The 19,824-nt window shown below is 37.9% G+C and overlaps 1 protein-coding gene across 2 annotated transcripts in view; it reads left to right on the forward strand.

The window, feature by feature from the left end:
- Positions 1-19,824, forward strand: part of taok1a (TAO kinase 1a) — a 131,983-nt gene that overhangs the window by 90,961 nt on the left and 21,198 nt on the right. For both annotated transcript variants that reach the window (XM_052035181.1, XM_052035182.1), the window contains exons 11-15: positions 289-456; positions 834-1,040; positions 9,936-10,070; positions 14,472-14,708; positions 17,574-17,702. In XM_052035181.1, coding sequence (XP_051891141.1) covers positions 289-456; positions 834-1,040; positions 9,936-10,070; positions 14,472-14,708; positions 17,574-17,702 — 876 coding nt within the window. The remainder of the gene's footprint in view (positions 1-288; positions 457-833; positions 1,041-9,935; positions 10,071-14,471; positions 14,709-17,573; positions 17,703-19,824) is intronic.

Here is a 19,824-nt window from a genome sequence, read left to right on the forward strand (position 1 = left end):
ATGTGAAAGGGAGCTGAATTTAGCATGATGCTGAAAATTTAGACCAATTCTAGTATGAAATTATAATAGATCTTTATTGGGAGGTGGTCCTCCAGTTGATGGACATGTACATTTTCCCAGTTTTCATTCTGAAATCATTGGATGAGTTCATTCATTGTTTTTGCATGTTTTGCTTTAAATTTAAATACAGGGTTCAGATAAGAAAATAGCCACATTATGTTTGGAAAGATTGCAAAAATTGTTATTTATGCATTCTATTGTAACTTGTCTCATTTGTTCAATTTTCAGCATACTTTCGTTGTTAGAGAGCGCCCTGAAACAGTGTTAATAGATTTGATACAGAGGACGAAAGATGCTGTCAGAGAACTTGATAATCTCCAGTATAGAAAGATGAAGAAAATCCTTTTTCAGGAAGCACATAATGGGCCTGCAGTTGAGGCCCAAGAGGAAGAAGAGGTAAGAGGACTGTGGGTCAACACAATTAACTTTTTATTTTAAGGTCATTCATGTGGGTAAACTTTTACACCTTACAGAAGTTAAGTAATTTATTTTTACTAATTTAACTGAAAATTTTGACTGTAGCATATTTATTTTTACTGGTGTTACAAGGCGGTTTGTAGTGTTAACCTGAATGTTCATAAATATATTAAACCAATTTTAGGTTATGAAATTGTCCTTTTGGATTTGGTCTGAAGGTTCATATTGAAAAATAAACATCAGAAGTACCTAGTAAATGTTGACAGATGCGATATACTTACTCTTAATTAATCTGCCTTTTTCATAAGAAAAGACAAAATGGCTTTGTTCTAATAGTCATGTGCTTTATTTGAAAGGAACCTGAGCACAGTGTTGGTAGAACGGGCACTGTTAACAGCGTGGGCAGTAATCAATCTATACCAAGCATGTCTATCAGTGCTAGTAGCCAAAGCAGCAGTGTCAATAGTCTTCCAGACGCCTCTGATGATAATAGCGAGATTGCCATGATGCAGGAGGGAGATCATACGGTGATGTCAAACAGCTCTGTTATCCACCTAAAGCCAGTAAGTTTCCTGTGCCTTTTCATATATGTTTGCAATATAGGATTTGTCTTGGGTTCAGTAGAAGCACAGAATTCTTGATTTTTGTTGAAATATGCCAGTTCGTATATTCTTGCAACTGTTTAATTTATTGAAAACATTTTTAAAGGCCAGTCTATTTAATTAAAAAAAAATTACCAGCTTCCATAAACCGCCTTTTATGGCCAAGCCATTTGTTCTGTTATGCAATCTCAGAAGAACATAATACCTAATAATCATCAAGCATCCATCTACACTATTCCAATTTTTCCTCTTTCATCCCCATTAACTATTCTCCTATCACACTTCTATACTAAGGGCAATTTTATAATAGTTAATCTACCAACCAGCACATCGTTGGCGTGAGGGAAGAAATCGGAGCACCTGGAGAAACCCAAGCAGCCACAAGAAGGATGTGCAAACTCCACACTGATAGCATCCAAGGTCAGGATTAAGTCCAGGTCCTCAGAGCTGTGAGACAGCAGCATCACTGTGCCATTGGAGCTGTGTTCATTCAAGCAAATGAAACTTATTCCATTACGCTCCTGATTTGATCTTTATAGATGGTGAAAAGGCTTTGGGATGCCAGAGGCGAGTCACTTGCTGCAGCATACCTGGGCTCTGATGTGTTCTTGTAGCCATGGTATTTATATGGCTGGTGCAGTTGAGTTTCCTGTCAGTGGTGACCTCCCAGGTTGTTGATATTGAAGGACGTGGTTATGATAATGCTGTTGATTGTCAAGAGTAAGTAGTTAGACTCTCTATTGTTGGGAATGGTCTTTGCCTGGAATTTTGTGGCATTAATGTTACTTGCCTTTTATCAGCCTGTACCTGACTATTGTCTAGTCTTGCTATGTGCAGGCCTAGCTTCATTGATGAGGAGTTGCAAATGGAATTTAACATTGTGCCAAAATTAGCAACCATCCCCATTTCTGACCTTCTGGTGAAAGGAAAACCATTAATGAAGCAGCTGAAGATGGCTGAGCTGAGGACACTGTTCTGAGGGATCCCTGCATTAATATCCTCTGGCTGGGATAATTGATCTCCATCAGCCACAGTTACCTTTCTTTGTGCAAGGTATGACTCCAGTAATTGGAGTGTTTCATCCTTGATGATGTTTGACTTCAAATTTTCAGTTCCTTGATGCCACATTTGGTCAAGTGTTCCCTTGGTGCAAAGAGTGGTCAATTTCACCTCTAAAATTCAACTTATTGGTCCATGTTTAGACCAAGACTGCAATGAGGTCTGAAATGGAATGGTCCTGGCAAAACCCAAACTGGGCATCCATAAGCATGTTATCAATGAGAAAGTGTTACTTGGAAGTTGTCTTCAACAATGCTATCCTGCTGTCAGTATAAAACAGTCAGCAAGGAATCAAATAGGGAATTCAGAAGAAAGATTACTTATTTAATATTGAGTGCAGATGATCTAAAATATACCTCAGATTAGCTTGTTTTTGCTAAACAGTGGAAGTTGTGTAATAGGATGCATCTCCTATTGCTTTTTCTTGTGTTGACAGAATGCACTATGGTGCGTCTGCCTTGTGTATTGGCTGAAATCCACTGGCTGCATCTGAAGCTATCTGTAAGACTGATATTATTTTTATCTGACCTCAGGTTGATGGAGGTTAATGTTAACAGTACACTAAGCCAATGAGTGTATGTAGAAACTTAAAACCCCACCTCAGTTTTTCTTTATATTACAGTTTCTCAGGACAGGCAATTCAGCTTGACCAACCTACACTGGAATTTATTTTTCACTGGACCTCCATGCTATCCTTCCTCATCTATTCTTTTTCTCTCCTCACCCCTCAGGTGCTTAACCAGCGTCCTTTATGTGCACGTATACTATTTGTCTGAACCATTCCCTAGGGTCAAGTTCTACATTTGCATTATACTGCTTAAACCAACTACCCATCCCCATGCTCTCTCACGTATGTGTGTGTGCGCACACACACACACACGTCTTCTTCCTGATGCACAATATGACCTCATGTTTCAGTATCATCCTTGTAGGATTTTTATGTACCCTTTATCCATTGTTACTTTTGACAAGAATTGTTCACAGTACTTCAAGAAGGTGTCCCTCTAGAAATAAACCCAAGTGGTTGGTTTGTGCTTTTTTAATTCCCTTGTTAAACTGATTTGTCTCTTTTTAACTTTGCTTCTGTACCTTATTTAGATTCTCGCAAGCAATGTGATCTAAATTTTACAAACCCAAATGTTACACCTCATTTCTCGGTTAAGATTCATTTGCCACTCATTTGCCATTCCTGCAATGTTATTAATATTACCTCGTAATTTGAGGCAGTCCTTCTCAATATTAACTGAACAGCTCCAAATTCAATAATCATGCTTTTGACACACACATCTAAACTGTTGATATAAATTGTTAGCAGACTTGATTCTTTTGGAACCACTTTATTTCCTGTCACTCTGATTGCTACCCTCTCTATTCTGCTTTCTATCTTGCTGCCAACCTGCTGTCCAGTCTGCCACTGGTCTTGTAACTCAGCATGATTTGATTGTTTCAATCCTTGTTTACACTATTACCTCTTCAAAGAATTCACTGAGATTGGTCAAGCAACATTTACCCTTTCCAAAGAATTTTTGCGTTTGATATCTTTTTTTCTCCTTTCGTAGGGACTTCATTATTTTGCCTCTTAAAAGTTTTCAGCTAACTGTTCTATAGTTTCCTAAAGTCTAGCCCCTCAAGACAGCTCCCCTGTGACCTATGTCCAGATGTCTACCTTTTCCCCTCTAAATGCCTATTATTATGGGGAAAAAAAATCATTTTTGGGTTTAACAACCAAAATTGACCTAGTATTAATTACCATTTGTGGAAAAGAATTTCAAAGTTCTGTTGTTCTCGTGATGTGGAAGTATTTAATACTTTCACTCCCAAGCGACCTGGCTCTAATTTTTGTTTTAGACCACCCATTCAGCAAGTATATTTTTCTTCTGTTGTATTAACCTAGTTTAATATCTTGAAGACTTCAACTTTATGAATCCAGGGAATACAAATTTAGTTTGCATAATCTCCTTTTAAATTTAAGAATTGTTATAGCATAGGAAGAGACTATTTGGCCCATTGATGGGATAGCTCCCAGTTGAGTAATCCCAAGAGTTCAATTTCCCCACTCTTTCCCTATGACTCTGCCAGTTATTCTCTCTCTCTTATTCTATTATATTTAGAAAGCTCTGATTCTACCACCTGAGTTCCAGATTCTTCAAAGCTCTCTGCATTTAAAAAAAAATTCCTTGCATTTTCTTTGTAGCTTTTGCCCAAAACCTTAAATCTGTGCCTCCTGTTCCTTCGGCCATCGGCTAATGGAACCAGCCTCCTTTTATTTACCTTATCTGAACACCTCATCTTGTACACCTCAACAAAACCAGGAGTCAATGTTGCTGACCAGCCTCAAATATTCAAAGGCATTCTATAGAGGTGATGTCAAGAAGTCAGTTCGATGCCACAGTAATTATCCCCATCTGTAATGCATCATGGTCATCACAAATCAAATTTCCACATCAGCTATGTTGACAACAAACAACCCAATCACGTTTAGCAATTGGGTTTGGATAAGGCTAATCAACACAACCCTTCCCTTGGTGGGTGAGTCCAGGACCAGAGGGCACAATCTTAGAATTAGAGGGTACAGGTTTAAAACAGAGATGAGGAGAAATTTCTTTAGCCAGAGGGTAGTGAATTTATGGAATTCCTTGCCACGTACAGCAGTGGCGGCCAGATCATTGGAGGCGTTTAAGGAGGAGATAGATAGATATCTAATTAGTCAAGGTATCAAGGGATATGGAGATAAGGCTGGAAATTGGGGTTAGAATAGTTTTCTCTCTCTCCCCCCCCCCCCCCATCCCCCCCCCCCATTTCTCATTTTTTTTTCTTTTTCCCCTTTCCTTTGGAGCAGACTCAATGGGCCGAATGGCCTACTTCTGTTCCCTTGTGTTGTGAAAGCTTTCACTGTATAAGAAAATTTCCAACCCAATTTATCTAGCTGTGTAGATTTCCACATTTAAAACTAGAAAATGAAATGCTTATTATGAAAAGCACAACATATTCTGTCTATTCTTCCTTTCTGAGATGAATTGCCCATGTTACTGTAGGTGTGATCTAAGTAGGGCACTGTTTAGCTTTAACATCTTTTGCTTTGTATCCCAGCCTTGTAAAAGCTAACATTCCATTTTCAATATTTTCCAAACCTGTCCATGGTATTTTAATCTTCTACATGCATGGACTCTCAAGTTTCTTTAGATCTCTTCTTGTTCTAACTTTTCACCTTTTATTAAGTACTTATTCTATTCTTTTTAAGTCCAACATGGATGACCTTGCAGAAAATCAGTCTGATTACTATCCAATTAACCATTTCAGTCATCAGCAAAGTGATGGATTATATCATCAGTAGTGCTATCAAACAACACTTATCAACAATCTACTAAACAAAGCTAGTTTGGGTTTAAGTGGAATGACACAGCTCCAAACCTTGTCACGTCCTTGTTCCATACATGCAGCTAAGAACTAAATTCCAAAGGTAAGATGAGAGTGGCTGATCTTGACATCAAAGCAACATTTAATCAAGTATGACATCAGAGAATGCTACAAAACTGAAGTTAATGGATATTAAGGAGCAAACACTCCATCAAGTGGAGTTGTACTTAGTTGGGAGGTCAAGCATCCAAGCCTCAAGATACGACTGCAGGAGTTCCTCGGGGAAAACAACCTTCAGGTGTTTCGTGAACAACTTTCCTTCATCATGAAGTCGCATGGAAATGTTTGTTAAAGATTGGACAATGTTCATTTCTGTTTCCAGATTCTCATAAAGTGAAGCAGTCCATGCCTACATGCAGCAGTAGTGCCCTGATAACAGTCAGGCATGGGCTAATAAGTTGCAAGTAGCTTTTGTGACCATCTCTAACAAGAGAGAGACAATAACTACTATTCAGTGTATCCCCTTCACCATGTCTCATGCAATCAATGTCCTGGGAAGTACTATTAATTTGAAACCCAGCTGGACCAGTCATATAACCATTGTGTCTAAAAAAAAAACTAGGTTAGATGCTGGACATTATGCAGCAAATGTTTCAACTCCTGACACCCAGAACCTTTTTCACCATCTACTTGGCATGCCAGGAGTATGATGAGATACTTTCCACCTGCCTATATGACCTTGAGATACTTACCTCAATTATTTTCCTAAATTATACTTTAATGTTACTTTCTCCTGGATGTTCCTCCACTTTTACCTTTCTTACGTACTCTGGTCTATTCCTGATCATTTAAGTCCTCTCCAATTGAGGATTTTACTGGATTGATAGGAATTTTAGACATTTAAGAGCTTCATTCTCTTATCCCCTTTACCTATTAATGCTGACCGGTTATTTTTTTCAGGACGGCTGAAATCCACTATGATATTGCTTTTTTTGCACTTTTGTTTAATTTGTTTGTGTATTACTTCCTCTATTTCCCTCACTTTTTTTTATCCACACAGATTCTTCCTGACTTTCTTGTGTCATATCCGTCAATGTTCTTTTTCCCTCGGAAATAGCTGTTCTGTCCTCTTTATCTCTTCTAAGTATCATGTACGCTGCAATGTTCATTTTATAAGCCAGGATTTTTCGGCAACCCTGCATCAGTAATTCCCATTCTATCTGGTTCCTTGCAATGTATCATTGCCTCCATTTCTCTCTTTTATGCAGGCTCTATAATCATCAATGTACAGATAATTTTAGAGCATTTCTTCTCGCTTTTTGCACTTCTGCCCCATCTCTCTTCATTTCCTGGTAATTTATGCCGTTCTCCACTTTGGGCTGTCCTGTGCTCCTCTTCCTGCTTGTCTTTGGATGTTTCATTTTAAGTTGTTCATTTAATAACTTCCTTCACCTATGCTCAGCTTCATTACTTTGTCAACTCGCCTTCATCCTCCAGCATAATCTTTTAAAATGGCCACCAGCCCTTTCATTCGTCTCCAGTTGTGGAATGCATTGTTGCTTCACAATGATAAATCCGTCTCCCCCACTTTACCTTGTTTGAAACACAATCTGTGCTCTGCCAGTGACCTTAATCACATCCTGATCACAACTATTTGTCCATCCTTATCCTTAAATTTATTTTTATTTGATGCCCTTTATCACTCTTTTGATCTCTTCTGATATATTTTGTCAGCAGTTCATTTCGCTTTTTGTGTTTCTTTTAAAGACATTAAACATTATCCAACAACTGTGCCACCCTTGCCCATCCAGTTACCACTCTCAAGCTGCAGGTCTGTTTGGTCCCATCCTCATTCTCTCTGTTTCTCTTTCCTGTCCATCCACTTCATTCTCTTTCCCAACCATCTGCCATACTCCAACTGCACCCCTACCTCCCACCCTCCTTCCCTACTAAAACCAATATATTGCAGTGTACTCAGTATATAGCCACTCAAAAGCATATATTTTCATCTGGGCTCTCCTGACCCTCTATGCCTTTCACAGTCAGCTTCAAAATCTTGGTCCCTACATTCAAAATTCTTTAGTGACCATCTATATCCCTCCTTACATTTTTCATTGCTCTTGGCAGTGGCCTGTTCCCTGATCCAGTTCTGATACAGACCACCAATTGTTGCTTTTTCTTCCAAGTGGCATTCTTTGCTCTTGAACTTGTATACCATATCTCTGTGACACATTTTTTCAAAATAATTCAAGAAGCAATTCCTTCCTTCCTTGCCCCATCCTCTAATTCCAACCTTTCTTTTCCCTCATAACCAGGATCAGCCTCTTACATTGCTCTGATTTATTCTTATTCTTAATGTGAGGAATGCTGTATAATTACAAGTTATTCTTGTCCCCAGTCGTGGGTGAATTACATAGCCTATATCTGTGCTTTGCATCTATTGGGCAATTAGTCATTTCTGATATTCATGCTCCAATTGAAAATCCTTGCAAACATCCATTGGAGCCTATCAGCATAATCTCTTCCTTTCTCCTATATCTCTATCCACCTTCTCTTTGCATGTATTGGTGTTATTTGTCTCAGCTTCTCTTGTGGTAGCAAGTTCCACATTCTAACCTCTGCATGGCTGAAGAAGTTTATCCTGAGCAGGATTTATTAGTTACTATGTTATACTTAATATTTGAGTTCTTCCATCATCTTGTTCCACCTTATTTCTATAGATTCCTGCAACCTTCTCACACTCTTTGGTGATTCTAGGTTTTATGGCTCCTCTGCTCTTTCCAAGCCTATTCCAGAATTCCCTTATTATGCCTCCATCTTTTTATTTCTCTATATCTTCAAGAGCCTTCACGAAGACTATCTTTTCGGCCAAGTGTTTATTCGCATCCTCAAACCTCTGCACTTTGGTTTGTTGCTGGTTCTTTTATTTTCTCTATTTTTTTTCCCCATGTAATTTGCTTTGATATGTTCAGTACATAAAGAATGCTGGTTGCACAGTGTAGCCTCTTCACTCAGTAAAGCATGAATGGATGGGCTGCAAACTGGTGCTGTCTCGGTAATTGCTTTTGAGGCACCATATATGTGAACGGAGACTGTTCCTCACTAATCTTTCCTCATTTCACTGATAGTGCTCCATCTCGTGGCTGCTTGGAAAACTAGTTAAGGTTGCTACCTTACTTCCACCATTAGATCTATTGGGTCATCTTTACATCTTATTATTCGGTTCACTGTCCAGCTTAATAAATAAAAATTGCCATGGAGTTTAGTATATTTATTTTTTTATAAGACACTTAATTGAATTCTAGTTTATTTGTGGTCATATTTGGTATTGGTTTATTATTGTCACTTGTACCAAGGTACAGTGAAAAACTTGTCTTGCATACTGTTCATACAGATCAATTTATTACATTCATACACAGTGCATTGAGGTAGTACATATTTATCCAGGTTATTAATCTAGATTTTAAAAATTTCAAACACAGTAGAACACTTAGAGAAGGACAAAGTGAACGTTAGCTGTTATTAAGAAACAAAAATCTAATTTTCATTGTGATCGGCTTTGGTGCGGCACAGTTGAATGATGCCTTTCATCAAAAGTGAATTTACTGGCATTTCCAATCTCTGAAGTTGTTAGTTTTTTGTAAATTAACCATAGTTTATGCTGAAAATATCACTGGTCTTTAAAAATTGATAATAATGACAAAATTGATAAATATTTGGATCACTGATTACAGTGAATTAACAGTGGTAGTGAGTCAAATGAAATCATGTGACTGTTGGGTTTTTAATATTTCCCATTAGCAAATGAGAGAATGTGTTTTCCAGTTTATTAAAAGCTAAGGAATGCAACAAAAGAATCAGCAGAGACTCTCAGAGAATGGCCTCCTATGTCTAATGAGAATACAGACATTTATTTTCTTGATCTTTTTGATTGGTTCATATCCCTGGCAAGGCTAAAGTTACAGAGCAATCGGGCTTACTGCTCTTTCTTTAAGAATGCAGCAGAAATAAGGTTAAAAGTTTGCCGTCACTGGTCTTGACACATCACATCAGCCTCAGTTGCTGGTACAAGTGGTAGATAATTTATATTTTAATTATCTATTTGTTCTACCAAAGTAACCCTTTTGAAAACAATCTCATACACTATCTTACAGGAAAATTGTATGAGTACCTTACTTTTGAATATTGGATCTCCTGGCATATCAGTCCATTATGTATCCCACATTTGCAGATCCTTTCCATGAGCACTTCTATATATGGATAAGCTAGTTTTGTACTGCTTGGCCTCAGCAAGGATAGGCATTAAGAAACAAGGACGTACCTGCATGTTTTAAGTTGTCCCTTCAAGTTTGGAGGGGTCTTCTTGGAAAAAACACCTGGTTCAAAATCAACTTTTGTATTTGGTGTTTTGACCCTCATTTTTCACATTGTACTTGTCAGGATCACGATCACTATGGCGAAGAGGTTGAACACAGACCAAGGTGCTCAGAACCACAGTCACCACCCCCGGTTTCACGGCACAAATCACATTACCGGAATCGAGAGCATTTTGCCACAATTCGTACAGCTTCCTTGGTGAGTACTTTTGTTTGGTTGAAAGCTAGCCATGGTATTATAAAGATTCTCCTGTGAAAAGCATGTTTTTACTAATCTAATTGAATTTTGACTAACATGGTAAATTGGGGAAGAAGCGGGTACAGTGTGATGGGTTCAGTATTCATTCCTGTTTTCTGCATTTAATAATTTTCCATGCAGGTTATATTCCAAAGTGAGAATGCACAAAATTGGAGTAGCTTGAGGATGTGATTGAGAAGGCAGAGGTGAAGCCTAGGGATAGAGGGATCGTACTTTGTTCTTCCCTCAATTTATTGCTTGTTTTGGAAATTCCTTCCTGGGCAGATTTGGAAGGCTTAGATCTCTGGTAAATTACCATGCATTGCTCTGACTGATTAATGGAAGCAAAATGCAAATATCTTAAAACCTCACTCCACGGCACCATCTATTGACCAGCACAAAAGGAATTTGACAGGATTTCTGTTCAAAACTGGAAGTTTTAATACAACACTTTGACACAAAATGAACACATGGTTAAATAGGCAATCTGCATACAACAAGGTTTTGGTGAAGTATTAGTTGAACGTCAATGGATGATGCTGCATATAAGTTCTCAAAGAACATATCTTGAGGTAAAGCAGGTTTTATAGGTAAGGTGCAACATTATCAGGGCCTTCAAATGGGTTTGACTCATTTAAAGTCATGCATTTGCTACTTTTTTTTAATATATATTACAATGATCCGCATGTTCCACTAAGTTCCGGTGCATACACTGATTTAGAGAGTATGACCACTGTCTTGGCTATCTCTGTTGACTTGGTGTTGTTCCTCTCTCTCCACTCTTCTACCCCTTAACAATTCTGCCTCTTTGTTAACTCTCTGCTTTTTCCCTTTATTTTTTTGTTAGGTGGTGTGATAAGGAATTATTATACCTAGAATATTCCCAGATCCTTAGTCATCCAATTTCTGATCCACAGGCGTGCACAGACACACACACACAGGCAAATTTGCATACAAACACATGCAGGCAAGTCGTATCCCTCCACAGCAGTTACTTTCTATCCCCAAGAGCAGGATAAGCGGTCTGGGGTGGCTTCATCCATTTTCCATTCTCCTCATCCTCTTGGTTTTTCTAACTTTCCACTAAAACAGACTTGGGCTTCAAAATGCAACTCACATTTCTTGCATTTCTTTGAATTTATTTACTACTGGAGAATTTTAAATTACCTACCATATTTATTTTAATAGAATGCAACAGAGGTGCATTAACATAAAGGTAGAAATCTCAAAGTTTAAACTAGGAACTTATAGTAAATTAGGTGCCTATGCTATACTTTTAGCCAAGTATCCTTTAAATGTAGTGTCCAAGGAGTGTGGACTTCGGTGAGTAAGGGATTCAGTTTATATTCATTTTAAAAATGTATTGGTTTTGTACTGATTTACAGTTCAGTTCCCATAATCTTGAAGTTTTAAATTGTGGTGGTAAATGAGTTAACTGGGTAACCAACTGGAGCCGATTAATTGAAGCCCAGTGACAAAGTTAAACTTATAAAATGGTGGTGTCAATAAAAAGTTCAGCATTCTGTGAGTGAATTGTCTACAGAATGTGGACTTTGAAATAGGTGCAATGTGACAGATTGATTAATTTACATAATGTAAGAGGGGTAAGGCCAGGTAGGTAATATGTTACAGCTGGAGTAAGTGGAAGGTGATGAAAATGTGGAAATGAAGAGAGATGCAATGGTAATAGGAGATAGTATAGTTAGAAGGATGGATGCTATGCTCTGCATCCATGAATGTAAGTCTTGAAGATTATTGCCTGCCTGGTTCCAGGGTTAAGGGCATCTCTTCAGGCCTGGAAAGGAACTTAGAGTAAGAGGAAAGGTTGCTTCCATGTAAACCACAGCAACTGATATAAAATAGATAGGATAAAGAAGGAACTTCTGTTGAGCAGGTAGACTTCAAGTGAAAAACAGAAATGCATATTACTATCCGAACCATGTTCAAATTTGCATAGGGTAAATAAGATCAAATCATTGAACTTATTGAAAGAGTGTCTAAAAGATTGGTATCAGATAAATAAGTTTCAAATCATGAGCACAGACACTAGTACTGGGGAAAGATGGAGCTGTTCTTTTGTGATGGATCTCACATGAATCTAGCTGGGACCAATGTCTTTGCAAGTTGAATAACTGTAGAAAAGGCATTAAACTAAATAGTGGGAGGGAGGGGGAAGAAATGTTGGGGTGAATTTAAAATGTAAAGAGAAAGGACAAAGAAATAGTGCAGAGAAGTAAAATAGGTATAAGTAACCAGAGTCTGTCAGGGAGGGACAGTACGTGCAAGTGTAAGAGCACACTTGTATTTAGAGTTAAGGTGGTAATGTCAATACAAAAAAAAATTGAAGGCTTTTTATCTGAATGCATGTACCATTCCCACATGTTAGGCAAATCAGTGACACAATTGGAAATACGTACAACAAAATTACCATTCCAGAGATATAGTTACAAAGCAAGTAAAGTCAGGAAGACTACTCTTCTGTTAGAATAGAGGGGGAAAATGGAAAAAGAGGTGGGGTAGCCTTGATTTTAAAGAATGGGATGAAGGCATAGAAAGAATCTTAACTCAGAAATTAATCAGTAGAATCAGTTTGGATGGAGCTAAGAAACATCAAATATTTTAGGCCTGTCTTCGTGGATAAAGACCCAGAAAACCACCTGGGAATAGTCGATGACTATGGGTCTTGAGTAAGTGAGGGACTGAAAGGAATTGGCATTAGTTTCTTATAAAAAAAAACCTAATTTTGGAGAAATTAATGGGATTGAAGATGATAAATCCCCTGGACCTGATGACCTTTGCCATGAGGTTTTGAAGAAGATTGTGGTGAAAGTGGATGCATTGCTTGTCATCTTCCAAAATTCCATCGGTTCTGCAATGGCTCCCACATTGCAAATGGCAAATGTAACCCCATTATTTAAGAAAGTAGAGAAAAATAAGTTGGGAGTGAAAGCCTATTGATCTAGCACAGATTGAAAGGACAGTTCTGAAGTTTATTGTTAAGGAAGTGGTAATGGCATTTGGAAAGTAATAATAGGATTAAAGAGAGTCATGAATTTATGAAAAGGAAATTGACAAATCTGTTGGGAACTTTCGAGGTGGTTGCAATTGGTTGAATAGCTGAGGGTGAGCCAGTTAATATGCATTTGGACTTTCATAAGACCTTTGTTCAAGTGCCGCACATGAGATCATTAAAATTAGAGAACACATTATTGGGGCTAATGTACATGCTTGGAGTGAGGATTGGTTAATGTGCAGAAAACAGCAGGAGTAAATGGGTCACTTTCAAGTTAGATGACTGTGACCGGTGCTGGGCTGCAGCTCTTCATGATCCATTTCATTAATTCGGGTGAATTATTGAATTTACCCAAATTATTGTGCAATATATCCATGTTTGAAGATGTTAAGCTGGGTGGTAATGTTGACTACAGAGAAGATGTAGAGTGGCTTTGCAGGATACAGTCATGCTAAGTGAATGAGCAAGGTTATGGCAGATAGAATATAATGTAGAAAGATGCAAGGTCATCGACTTTGGTAGAAAATCGAGAAAAATGGGCTTTTACGTGGTTGCAGACTAAAAGCCTTTAGAGGTACTGGAGTATCCTTGTATATGAATTACTGAAAGTTTAATATGAATGTTCAGCAATCCAATTACAAAGTCAAGTGAGATGCTTGCCTTTATTGCAAGAGATTTGAATACAAGTGTAGAGAAATTTTGCTTAATTATATAGAGCCTGGGTGAGACTGTATCTGAAATGTTGTGTGCAGATCTGGTCTCCCTACCCAAGGAGTGATGCACTTGCTTTAGAGGGGGAGCTGCCAAGGGTAACAAAACTGGTTTGTGGAATATCTGGTTTGTCCTATGAGGAGAGATTAGGCAGGTAATGCCTGTACTCTCAAGTTGAGGAGAGCAAGAGGTAATCTCATTGAAACATACAAAATTCTTATGGGATTTGGCAGGGTGGATGTGGAGTTGATATTTACCAAATTTTCAAAATTCACTATCCAGGAGAGCTATGAAAGTCAGAGATGGATTGATATTTGGGTATTAATGGTGTTGGTGCAGGAAAGTGGCACTCGGGTAAAGAACAGTTGTGATCTTATTGAATGAAGGAGTAAGTATGTGGGTCTGAATTCCCTACCATTGCTTCCATTTTTCATGTTCTTATGTACTCTGTAAACCTGTAGCTTAATAACTGTACCTTAAATTTGTGTAAAATCAATAAATACTGGTTACTGCCATGGAAAATCTTGTTGATGGACTGTAGAATCGTGTGATCAACAATTTTCAGAGGATAATCTAAGCACTTCATAGTGGTTCACAGGTTTTAAGTTTGTATGTTACTTTGTAATCCTATTGTACAGGTCACAAGGCAAATTCAAGAGCATGAACAAGATTCTGAGCTTCGAGAGCAGATGTCTGGCTATAAGCGCATGCGACGCCAGCATCAGAAACAGCTAATGGCACTGGAAAACAAACTGAAAGCAGAGATGGATGAACATCGACTACGACTTGATAAGGAGCTAGAAACCCAGCGCAACAGTTTTGCTGCAGAGATGGAGAAACTCATCAAGAAACATCTGGGTATTATGGAAAAGGAGGTATTATTCATAAGTAATAGATTTATAACTTGTGAATTGAGGTGTTTTTGCCAAATTAATTACAGAGTAGATTAACTTTTTATTAATTCATGGGATGAGAGGTTTGCTTTTAGGCCAGCATTCAATTGCCTTGAACTTACTGGCTTGTTAGAGCATTTCAGAGGGCATTTAAGAATCATTTATATTGCAATGAGTATAGAGTCACACAAATACGGACGGTTTGTTTCGGTAAAGGATGTAGATGAGTTTTTGCAGCAGTCTGGTGGTTCTCCAGATGTTATTGCTGACAATAATATTTAAATTCTACTGCTGGAAAGGTGTGATTGGAAGCAGAGTCTCCAGATAATTAGTGCAGATCTCTGCTTTGCTAATCCAGTAACACAGTCACTTTGCTACCAAACCCAATGTGACTAGTTTGTGATCAGGGGCAAAATTACTAATAATCTAGTGATTACTCAGACTATAGGTACATACGTTCAGTAACTTCACAATATCACTTCATCTTTCTTAATTAAATAACTGAGTATGTAGTATTGAGCTGAGATTGGGGAAAAATAATACTGCAGGTATACCCTAGCAGTGACTTAGAGCTAATCATAACTTTGGTGTGAGTATGGCAAAAGCACTACTTACAACAGTTTCAACTTCCAGTGAAGTTAATGGTGGCTGTGGATACCCGCAGTGATAAGGTGATCAGCTATATGTAAAATAAAAATGGCAAAACAAATTCACATGGCTGTGGAAAAATTTGGTTCGGTTCTGCAGTTGCTAGAGAGTGATGGAGCAAATGTTAAGGGACTTGAGTTTGTGACGTCTTTAGTCTTTTACTTAATTGGAGGTAATTTCTGCTCTTGCTGCACTAAATGTCGGACAAGTCAACCTTGAAACAGTTTAAAAAAAACAGTGTAATCAAGCAAAAAAACCGTTAGACAAAACATAAGGAATGGTATTTGAAGACTTAGCGAAATAGGTGGATAATAAAAGACATCTAAAGTAGAGGTTTGGGAAAATAGCTTGAAAATGTCACTCAATGGCTGAGTGAAGAAAAGAACCAAGTATAAATGTCTGAACAGTTTTCAAATAGCTTAAAGTGATTATGGAAATAGAAGGATGGGAAAGCTATAAGGGATTGAACATGTGAAAGTGGGAGGCATTATAGATTAGTGAATACAGAGGAGATGACTGAATGGGAGTGGATTTGGTGAAGTAAGATGCAATGTAGTTTTGAATGATTTGGCTTTTAAGGAGGGGACAGAATATAAAGATTTTAAAAAAAGCATTGTAAGAATTCAGTCTGGAGATGACAAAAGAAAGCAATTACATATTTTCTGATTTATGTTTTAAACTTTTATGATTGTAGCTTTGCATGCCTCTCAATCATTTATAATTTTCAGGCTAATTTTATTTGACCACTGTTCATATTTTTCTTAATCTCTTCTTAGTGTTGTCTCTGTAATAGTCTTCCTAATTTATGTACCATTTCATGAACTGAGGGTAGAGGTTAGGGTGATGAACAGCTGAAATAATAGTCTCATTAATGGCACAAAGCCAGTTTTGTTGCATTGCCAGCAGGTGATGCACAATATACATGGAATGGAATGCCAGTTTTCTGCATGCTAGACTGGTTCTTGCAATTTTAAGCCACCTAAGCTTACTGTCTGCATTTTTGACGGTTTTGTGTCATCAATAACAGTGCTGGGGGCCTATTTTAACTGCTACATCACCAAAAATTCATTTTAGCATGGTAACTGGAATTTCAACAATTTTCAGTGATGCTGGGTATATCGTTTAGTGTGCCAAGTGACACAACAGAATCGTTGGCTTCCATTATATTGGGCCAGTTTGAACTGGATGTGATTCTGAAGGCAACACCAGTATCCAACCACTTGGGCTTGAGTGACCCCAAGACAAGTTTAGGATGAGCTGAATGATGAATGTTGGCTGCTGCTTTCACTTAATACTGGGCATGGACTTGGCCCATATTTCATTGTCTACAAAAGAAAGTAAAGCTGAAATTGTGGTCTTGTATTGCCTATAATTTTTGCAGCTAATTGACAAGGAACTGGTCTTCATAATTCAGGAAAGGCAGATTTGAGTTTGATTAGTGAGAGTTTTGCTGAAGTGTTCAATAATTTGGGAGTGTGCTGTAAGCAGTGATGATATCTGGGAAACATAGAGCAAAGGTGGAAGTTGGTTATGGAAAGCAGGAGAGTAGTTAGTTTACAATAATTGTCATATAGCACTCTCCTTAATTATGCCCTAAGTTTTTTAGTTCCAAGTTCCTGTTTAAATACTGTGCAATCCATCCAGCTTAATGACACAGGGTTCTAAAACTTCATCCTAGTAGGTGCGTGTTATTCCAGTTTTCTTTAACTTTGCCACTATATATTATTGCTACTGGACAAGTAGTCTACAGGCCTCAATAATCCAGAGATGCTTGTTAAAATTCCACCAGGGCAGCTGAAATAACAAGTTAGTATCATTAGTGGTCATGAAACTCTTAGATTATGGTAATAATCCACCTGGTTCACTCTTGTCCTTCAGGGAAGGAAATCCCCATCCTTACCAGGGTTTACGTGTGACTCCAAACCCACAGCAATGTATCAGATTATGAACTTTGCACTGAATTGTATCAAACTACTTTGATACAGTTACTTTGTTTTTTTTTGCGTCATCACTGAGTTTAAAAAACGTATTCTACACACTGCTTTGCAAGTGCATTTTTGTACAGGTTGGAGTGGTTCAAGATGACTCCATTGCCACCATTTCAAGGGTATTTGTGGATGGGCAATAAATGCTGGCTTTTCCAGTGATGCTTATGTCTCGTAATTAATTTTAACAAGTTTGTTAATATTTTGTTGTTAGACCAAAGCAGTTTCTACTGAGGAAAAGAAATTTCAACAGCACATACAGGCACAGCAGAAGAAGGAATTGAGCAGCTTCCTGGAATCCCAAAAGAGAGAGTATAAACTACGTAAAGAACAATTAAAAGAGGTAAAAGTAGATTCTTTACTTCCCTAGTAATGAATGCTTAGTTAAAACTGTTGCATCCCTTTTAAAGAAAAGTCCTATTGAGGACTCTTGATTGCTTTGAGTTCTTAAAGCATCCTACAGTGTTTTATCTAACAGTATAAATATATTGTAATATTTATTGTAGCATTTCCTGTAGCTTTATTAAGTAATATGTATACAAAAAATAAGCCTATCAAAGTTTTGTGTTCATTGCAAATCTTGACTGTGGATCAGTTGTTTGAGTTATATCCTCAAATTTTGTTTAGCAGTACCTTTAATGATGTTGCTTTATAGCACATGAATTATCTCCTATTTTCCTTTTGAAGCACCATTACAAATTGTGTGATAGTGTGCTTGTACCAGAAAGTAAAATTGTTTATACCATTTCTTGTCCTCTTAAGTTACTTTGCAGTACCAAGGTTCTTTTCAAACAATGAATAGAAGTGCTGGAATTTATATTGACCTGTGCAGGTTTTCACATTACCTATTTTGCTTATTGTCTTTCTTCTTTGCTTGTATACCAACTGCATTTTTATGCCAGTGGTAATGATGCTTCAGTCCAACTGTTAAGAGGTGCAGAAGAGTTTCTAAGCTAGGAGAATCACTATTAAAACTAGTATTTACAGTGGAAAAACCCCTTACAGATTTTCAAAAGTTGTGTGTTAACTTGTCAGCACTTGTTATAGCCATATTACAACTCCAACACTGATTGTATTCCAGGCGATATATTTGAGTGAACACTCAAATTATTTTGCCATCAGTTTATTACTAGTATAACAAAAGTTATGTTGCTTCAGGTTTTCAGAACACAATTTTTAATGTTCTCTTCAAAAGTGCAGGTTTCTTAAGGAAAGGTGACAAGACTGAGAGACGTCCATGTATATCCCATGTATTAATCACTGCACCCTCCTCTAAGTATTGATAGTTTCTGTGGGAGATCTTTAAAAAAATTCAATACAGATGCTTAAATTAAACCAATAGTTCCACCCCTTCCCCACCCAATTATATCTTCCCCTTAGTATATCACCATTTTGTTAGGATTATAGGACTAAAAACAACAATCTTCTTCTTGGGTGGGCCTGATCTACAAATAACAACTTGCCCCTTTTTCAAACTTCAATAACTAAGTCTGCCAAAGTTTTTTCAATCAGCCTTCCAAAATTTATATTTTAATCTTTTCTATGTAACATCACGAGAATGAGGTAGCTGTTAATTCTGCTCTATATTTTCTTGTACATGGCACTTGCTTTACACTGGAACCTTACTTAGCACACAGCATAGGCTCCCAGGAATGAGAGCATTAATGGAATCAATGTTAAAAGGGGCCATTATAGCATTTTACATAAAGATGTATTACTGACAGTTCTTCTGTTCCGGAAACCTGGCATGAGCTTCTGTCCACCCCATTGCTTTGTGCTATTGTGCCAAGAACCTGGCACAGGCCCCTACTCTCCACTGGCATTCCCCTAGCAGTTGCTTCGGATCAGTGTGGAGAGACTGCCTGTGAGGGAAGGTGCTGATCAATAGAAGCAGTGGCTGCTGGCCATAGAGTGTGTCACCTTAGAGGAATCTTTGAGTTGGGGAGAGATGTGCAGCCAAATAAAAAGAGGTGGGAGACAGCACGTTCTATTACATCTAGCAGGAGGCAGTGAGAGAATCCATAGGATCCAGGTGGTCTGTCAACACCTGGAGCAGTCACTGCAAGTCCCCAGCAATTTGGGGGCAGCCTTGAGCCCCATATCTCCTCGTTTCCTCATCTGTCTTAAATGGCCAAACTGTATTTTTAAACAGAGCCCTAATTCTAGACTCTCTCATGAGGAAACATTCTCTACACTTTCACCTTGTTAAAGATCCCTTGTATGTTGTACCCCTTGGATCTTGTATGTTTTAGTCAAGTATGTTCTCAGTCTCAGAAAGCTTTCCAGCCTTTCCTCGTAAAACAAGTGCCCTGTTCCAGGTATCAGTCTGAGTAACCCCTCAGCTGCTTCCAATATGCACATATCTTTCTTTAAATAAGGAGACCAATACTGTATGCATTAATCCATGTCTCACCAGTGCCCTATATAATTGAAGCATACCTCCATAATTTTGTATTCACTGTACC

The sequence above is a fragment of the Pristis pectinata genome, chromosome 21 (genome assembly GCF_009764475.1).
Source record: "Pristis pectinata isolate sPriPec2 chromosome 21, sPriPec2.1.pri, whole genome shotgun sequence".
Lineage (NCBI taxonomy): Eukaryota > Metazoa > Chordata > Chondrichthyes > Rhinopristiformes > Pristidae > Pristis > Pristis pectinata.